Source organism: Rattus norvegicus, chromosome X (genome assembly GCF_021556685.1).
Source record: "Rattus norvegicus strain SHRSP/BbbUtx chromosome X, alternate assembly SHRSP_T2T, whole genome shotgun sequence".
Classification (NCBI taxonomy): domain Eukaryota; kingdom Metazoa; phylum Chordata; class Mammalia; order Rodentia; family Muridae; genus Rattus; species Rattus norvegicus.
In genome coordinates, this window is record NC_141554.1 from 107,801,209 (window position 1) to 107,808,940 (window position 7,732).

At 44.5% G+C, this 7,732-nt stretch overlaps 1 protein-coding gene across 1 annotated transcript; it reads left to right on the forward strand.

Moving 5' to 3' along the window:
- Positions 1-2,045: 2,045 nt before the first annotated feature.
- Positions 2,046-3,478, forward strand: Bex4 (brain expressed, X-linked 4). Its single transcript, NM_001037554.2, has 3 exons — positions 2,046-2,171; positions 2,544-2,620; positions 2,888-3,478. The coding sequence occupies exon 3, from the start codon at positions 2,893-2,895 to the stop codon at positions 3,247-3,249; it is 357 nt and encodes a 118-aa protein (NP_001032643.1). The 5' UTR covers positions 2,046-2,171; positions 2,544-2,620; positions 2,888-2,892; the 3' UTR covers positions 3,250-3,478.
- Positions 3,479-7,732: the final 4,254 nt, after the last annotated feature.

Below are 7,732 nucleotides of genomic sequence, written 5' to 3' on the forward strand. Positions count from 1 at the left end.
TTCTGTTTGGTATCAGGGCCAAAGAAGTACTGCAGCAACAATCATCTTATACGCTTAAGTATAACATGATAGGTAAGAATTTACCCTCACTTTCTTAGAAGCAGAATCAGACTCTGGCCCAATGCTACTCCAGATAAATAAGAGGAGCTTAGAAACTTACCATACCCAGTCTGCAGAAGATAAGACTACCACAGCAGGGCCAGTACCGAGTTCACACAAAAATACCATCAGAAGAGGGATAGGAATAAATTGGTGGACCCTGTCGGCTAACTGAACTTCCTGAATACAGTTTAAATATCCTATGGACAGCTAAGGACTCCTCATTTTGTTGCTTGATAAAATAAATATCAATTACTACTTGCTTTCTGTTTTCTTCTTTTTGGGATTTTAGTTGGACTATTAACATAGGACTCCCTTTTTAGGTTTGGCTCCCTAGAAAGAGAGCCTTGTTTATGGACATGACTTTTACATGTTAAAGTGGAGAAAGGCAAAGGGATGGAGAAAGGAGAATGAGACTTAGCTGGTGATTAGTTAATACCACCTGAAGACTCTGAAGATCAGTGCTCACACTTTGATAGGAAGGCACTGATTTTGTACCCTAGAACCAGTCTGCCTCACATCACATATCATACAGGTGAAACAGAGCATAACCTCTGGAGTAGGTGGCTCCCATTTGGCTGGGAACAATAGTCAGAGATGGGGGCAACATTTTTCACAGCCAATACTCATGGTTAGGACAGGCTTCATGGGTATGGCCTATGGTATAAATAACATAATACGTATGGTGTCTAAGTTAGGCTTTTAGTGCTATAAACAGACACCATGACCAAGGCAAGTTTTATAAGGACAGCATCTAATCAGGGCTGGCTTAAAGGTTCAGAGGTTCAGTCCATTATCATCAAGACAGGAACATGGCAGCATCCAGGCAGACACGGGGCAGGCAGTGCTGAGAGTTCTACATCTTCATGTGAAGGCTGCTAGCTCAAGACTGACTTCCAGGCAGCTAGGGTGAAGATCTTAAAGCCCATACCCATAGTGACACACCTACTTTAAAAGGGCCACACCTTCTAATAGTGTCACTGCCTGGGCCAAGAATATACAAACCACCGCATATGGTATATATAACATAGCATAATCACAAAACTCCTCTGCTTTTTGTTTTTTTGACTTTACAATTTTTGAGACAGGCTTTCTCTGTATAGCACAGGCTGTCCTCAAACTCAGCTCTGCCTGCCTCTCCCTCCTCAGTGCTGGGATTAAAGCCATGTTCCTCCACCACCGTGCTCATGTTGAAATTCTTTTTTTTTTTTTTTGGTTCTTTTTTTCGGAGCTGGGTACCGAACCCAGGGCCTTGCGCTTCCTAGGCAAGCGCTCTACCACTGAGCTAAATCCCCAACCCCTCATGTTGAAATTCTTAAGTTTTTCTTAAAATACCTGTAAAATACCCTTAGTTGTCCATAGGATATTTAAACCATATTCAGGAAGTTCAGCTAGCTAATCCCTGACTTCTGAAATTGGAATTACAGTCTTCCCAAAAGACATTTACAAGTGTTCTGCATTCACAGGACTTCTGGGGTTCCTCTCTAATATCTTCACACTTGCACAATATGCACTTTAACCACTGAGCTATCTGGCCAGCCCTTACCTCCATTTGAATTCTGGGACAAGAATCCAGACTTTGGAGCAGAGAGGGCACCTAGAAGGGGCATCCTGAAAACAGAAGAGGGGTAAATCAATCCCCCAGAGAACGGAGATGACCAGCAGCCCACAGAGCACACTTGCCCTTCTTTTTGTCAGGCCATGAAGTGGCCAAGGCTCAGAGAGACAGGGCCCAGGCTGGAGACCTTAAAGGGACCCAGAGGTGAAGAAGGAACCTGAACTTTGCACAGCAAGACTCTGGGGGCGGGAAGAGGGGCTGGGGCTGGGACTGGGGCTGGGACTGGGGCTGGGGCCCGGTCCGGGGGCGGAGCTTTGGCTTCTGACGCAAATCGCACGTGACTAGCCCACGCAGGCTCACACCCCTCTCTGGGTCTCGGACCTGCCCTCGCTCACTCTCTTCTGCCCGCCATCCCTAACGGAGGCACCTGTTCCTGGTGGCGCAGCTCCTGGTGGCGCAGAGCACGCGGGCCCGGGCAGCGCGGAAAGCAGGAGGAGGAGGAAGAGCAGAACAGGTGAGGGGGACAGCGACCGGGACCCGCGGAGCCCGTCGTCGGTGTCCCGCAGCCGCCACCCGGGGCGTCGCAGCTCAGGCCGAGGCTGCAGGTGGCCGTCCCCGTGTGCGCAGCGGCGGCGCGGCCAGACGGGGACCCGGACGGGGGCGGCGGTCCGGGGCGGAGACCCTCGGGGACTAGGAGCATGCGCCCCGCGACAGCTTCCCATAGACCCCGGCATCCCTGCATCCGGGGGACCCAGGGGTGGTCGGCAGGGCAGGGCGGGGGCGGCCGGGACGGCGGCGGGAAGAACCTGGGCGGTGGCGCTCGGGATAGCGCCACAGGTCCTCCCTCCCTCCCTCCCACTCACCCATCCTTCGGGGTTGATCGCAGGTCTGAGGACCAGAAGCTTCGCGGCACACCTGGTGGTGAGCATCGCTAGGAAGAGGAGAAGGCAAGGATAGGCCCAGGTAGGTGCTGGGGCAGGGCTGGGGACTGAGAGGGGGAAAAGGAACGTGCGCAAAGCTGAGTCTGATCTCCCAGAGTTCAACTTTCCCCTACTTTTATCTTTTCTCCCAGCCCATGCTTCCGTCTTTTGTACCCGGAGGGGCCTTGGAAATGGGTGCACGGGGAAGATGGTAGCCTCTGGGGTGGGAGGGGTCCTGGCCAAGGCCTGTACGTGCGTTCTCTGTGTTGATTAGTCCACGAAGGAAGCAATCTTATCTCTCCTTTCCTAGGAGTAATGGCGTCCAAAGTCAAACAAGTCATACTGGATCTCACTGTGGAGAAAGACAAGAAAAACAAAAAAGGTGGGAAGGCCTCCAAACAAAGTGAAGAAGAATCCCACCATCTGGAAGAGGTTGAAAACAAGAAGCCTGGGGGCAATGTCAGGAGGAAAGTCAGGCGACTTGTGCCTAACTTTCTATGGGCCATACCTAATAGGCATGTTGATCACAGTGAAGGGGGAGAGGAGGTTGGGAGATTCGTAGGGCAGGTGATGGAAGCCAAGAGAAAGTCTAAGGAGCAACAGATGAGGCCTTACACGCGTTTCCGAACCCCTGAACCTGACAATCATTACGACTTTTGCCTCATACCTTGAAATCTAAGGTTTTCTCTGGGCTCATAAAATGGCCACTGTTTTACAAGCTTGTATTTTGTGGGGTATCTTTTCTGTAAACTTTTGGTGTTTCCACTTAACGATTTCTACGTAAACATTGTTTAATTGTTGCATTGAATTCTAAACATTCCTATCAGCATGGCAATTTAACCCATTTTAGAAAAAAATCTTTTTCGTAATTTGAAATTAATAAAGCAAATTTAAAAAGCAATATATGCTCAGTCATCTTCTACCCCGGGTCTTAGATTTCCTCAGACACTGGCAATCCTTTTTTTTTCATGTCCCCAGTTAATCAGTAAGGAACAACCAGACCTTTGATTCATTCCTTATGTTCTAACAATGTATGTTTAGTGTTTTTCAGAGAGTGACGTTAGTGTCTTTAGGAAAATAATGGTGCCACCCCTGTACACCCATAATCATAATGTAGACTTCCAAAACCTTAATTTTAACAAGGTCTCTACGTAATTCTAGAGTATCAGATTAAGCACAGACAAAAGCAGGATGACTAATTTTAGTAGCCACAACGTTAAAAACTCTTAAGGCTGCCTTTAATAGTAGGGGTTATGACAAATGGAGGGTAGTCACTGCCAGGCCAAGCAAGTAAGGACTGAGGAAAGCATCCGTCTTGACTGAACTTCACTTTTAACAGCACATTTAATATCTAAGATCTCATTTTTTATCCCTACCACAACAGTTTTCCTCTGTGTACATTAAGAGTCCTGGAGTTGAGAGGGACTAAAACTCTCAGGGCTACTTTCATGCTGTATATCTTACAGATTTACCTGTTGGCATTGTGTGTGGCAACCTCTTTGAGATGCAGAATATTTAATTTGTAATTGACACAAGACACAAACTGAGGGAGTTGGAAGAATCAACAAGTGTGAGACCATTTTGGTATCTTTCAAAATATAAAAATGCAGGAATGTTTCTAATCCCAGGCGTGGGATATGAGGCTGTCCAGATTGTCAACAGCAGTTGACTAACTTGTCTCCTGCACTGCTGTTGGTTGCAGTACGTCAAGTAGTGTGCAAAGAAGCAGCAAGAAATTAGATACAAGATCCAAGGAACTCGGTGCCCCTAATCAGCAGGAAGTAGTCTGATGATATGAATGCCCCCTCCCTCCTTTTTCTTTCTTATCTAGTGTTAGAGGGTTGTAAGGAGAGGAAAAAAACACAAAATAATCAAAAGTCTGGCTACAAACAACCGAAATGAAGCCTTTTCTCCATTATCTGCAACAGACACTTGAGAGAACACTGGAGCATAAAATGTGTTACAATCATAATCAAAAAGGGAGTTTCGATTTGGGAAGAAGGGCTGGAGAGAAGACAAGGTGGGAAATAGTTTAAATTTAAAAGTTTTTAATAAAGTCTTAAAAAAGTCCCTTCCGTATTCTTCAGAGTAAGAATTAACATCGATTTGGGCTCATGAAAGAAGTTGATGCATCATAAAAAGTCCTTAAATCAGAGACCAGTTTATCTTAATGTAGGACTCTCCTGTCTAGTGTGTGCAAGGCCCTGGGTTTAATCTCCAGCAAAGTCTATCTCCCTGTCTTAGGGTTCTACTGCTGTGAACAGACACCATGACCAAGGCAACTATTATAAGGACAACATCTAATTGGGACTGGCTTACAGGCTCAGAGGTTCAGTCCAGTATCATCAAGGCAGGAGCATGGCAGCATCCAGGTAGAAATAGTGTAGGAGGAGCTGAGAGTTCTACATCTTCATCTGAAGACCCCTAGAAAAAGGCTGGCTCTCACATGGCTAGGAGGAGGGTCTCAAAGCCCACCGACAGACACAGTGGCACACTTCCTCAACAAGACCACACTTCCTAATAGTGCCACTCCCAGGGCCAAGCATTATTTAAAACCACCATAGTTGCACTAGTGTTAAAAATTGGGCAGTTTTATCTGCAGAAAAAGCACTCTTAAAGTGTGATTCTTTTTTTAAGATAGGTTTTTAATAGTGTGTGTGTGTGTGTGTGTGTGTGTGTGTGTGTGTGTGTGTGTGTGTGTTGCTTGCATGTATGTAAGTGCACTGGGAATTATGCCTGGTGCTTATAAAAGTTAAAAGAAGGTATTGGTTCTTCTGGAACTGAGGTTTCGGTTTCACATAGTTGTGAGCCACATGTGGGTGCTGGAAATTGAAACCAGGTCTTCTGCAAAAGCTGCCAATGCTCTTAACTACTGATCCATTTCCCTAGCTACTTAAAATCTTAAAATGCATGTTTTAAGGACTAGGAATATAGCTCAGTGGTATATCATATTTTAGCATGCACAAATCCTTGGGCTTCACTTCCCAGCACTTCAAAAAAAAATCCAGCTAGAGTATAATCCTTATACTCTCTTTTTTATTTTACAGAGAAAGAGGGAGGGAGAGAGACAGACAGACAGACAGACAGGCAGACAGACAGACAGAAAGACAGAGAATGAGAATGAGAATGAATAGTGGCTAGCATCTTGCCCATGCTATGCAAGTGCTTTTCTGCTGAGCTGGATCTCCAGACCCATTGCTATTTCTGAGACAGGTTATCAGTATCCTGCTCCGGGTGGCATTGAATTCACTCTGTAGTCCAAATAAGGCTTAGATTTATGCTCCTCCTACTTCAGCCTCAGAAGTGTTACAGGGCTCTGCTCCCAAACCTGGGGACTCTTTTTTTTTGGCTCTTTGTATGTTCTGGATATTAATATCCTGTTAGATGAATAGCTGGCAAATACATTCTCCTTGATTTTTGCTTGACTCTCTTGTTTCTTTTACAGCTCAGAGGCTAATTCGATGCATTCCCATTTGTATTACTTCTGGACTCTTGGTGTCCTATTAAGAAAGCCTTTGCCTGGCTGGGATCTTCAAGTGGTTTCTCTGTGCTTTTCCTTAAAAGTTTCAGTTTTCGGTCTTTTAGGAGTGTTTTATCAGTTCAAACTTTGATTTCCCAGATAAGGTAACTGGACAGGAAAATGATTTACCCTCGGCCAAACAGCCAGTTTGTGTCAGAGCCTGTTTGCAGCTTTTATCTTATCAGTTCCCAGGTCAAGGGGCTTGTCATTCCGGTGGCTACACAGAACAGTGTTTGGGAATTTTTACAGCGTATGCTGATCACCAGTTGCTTGGATGAATGCTCATGCACACTTGCACACAGTCAATGTTCATTGTTCGTGTTATCTAGTCATCCAAGTTACTACTTTTTGAATCAAAACATGTTTCAGACCAGCGTCATGCCTATATCATTTTGGAACTGTAATCATCTGCCCTTTGACTAGAGAAAGAAGATGATAGTCTGGCCAGAAAATGCACAGTGATAAATTCATGGGCGATTAACAAATGAACTGAGTGAAGTTCATGAATGTTCTTTTAGTACTTTTAACAAATAGTCCTTGATCCTGTCCTGCTCACTAGCGATCCTGTCTCACCCCCACTTAACCTGTTCTTTAAAGCTAAGAATGTGGGAGGAATCAGAATGTGATTCCATCCAAGGGAAACAGAAGCCCTCTTCATCAGGCAAGGGATAAGTGCAAAGATTTGGGAAGAAATAAGAATCAATGTTTTGATTCAAAATATGGTTTGTTTAAGTACTTAAAAGACCTTGTCCCTTCAGCGGAATAAAGATATATGTTCCAGAGGCGGTAAAGTTCAGGAAATAGGCCCACTATGCTTTTGATTTTGAGCTAGGTGAAAAACCCCCTCTTGGGCTGGAGGTGTATCTCCAGTAGTAGAGTGCTAGTCAAATATTTATGAGTGGGTATTCATCCCACAATACCACAGACACAAAAATAATAAAAAAAATAATAAATAAAAAAATAATAAACAATCTCTGGCACTTTGTTTGGTGTTAGAAACAAGAAATGCCTAAAAGCAAAGTTTCAAGGGCCATGATATCACTGTTTAAGCTTTAAAGGAAGCTTCTTTCTAGAAGTTTCTGCAAAGGTGGAGGACAGGGTTTTCTGGGAGGGGATGTTAAGAAAGGTCAGATCAGAATGCTACTGTAGGAAAACTTGAGTTTCACCTTCCCAGTGAATAGTTGCATTAATTTATGCATCTTATCTGAGGGTCATAATTTTTGATCTTGGGGCTGGAGAGATGGCTCAGTGGTTAAGAGCACTGACTGCTCTTCCAGAGGTCCTGAGTTCAATTCCCAGCAACCACATGGTGGCTCACAACCATCTGTAATAGGATCCAATGCCTTCATCTGGTGTGTACTCATATACATAAAATAAATCTTTAAAAATTTTTGATCTTCGTTGGTGATAGCGTCTGTCTTTTTAAAATGACAAATGGATATCAGTGAATATCTGTAGAAAGTCCTTGAAAAGAAGAACACAAATATTGGTATAAAACCAATAAAAGATGCAGCAAAAGATGACCAAACTGATCCCTATCGGTCTTTTATGTGTTCATGTTTGTAGATTTGGGTTTCTTAAGGAAATGTGCATGCTTTTATATTGTGGAGCAAGGCTCGAGGTAAAAGCTCAATA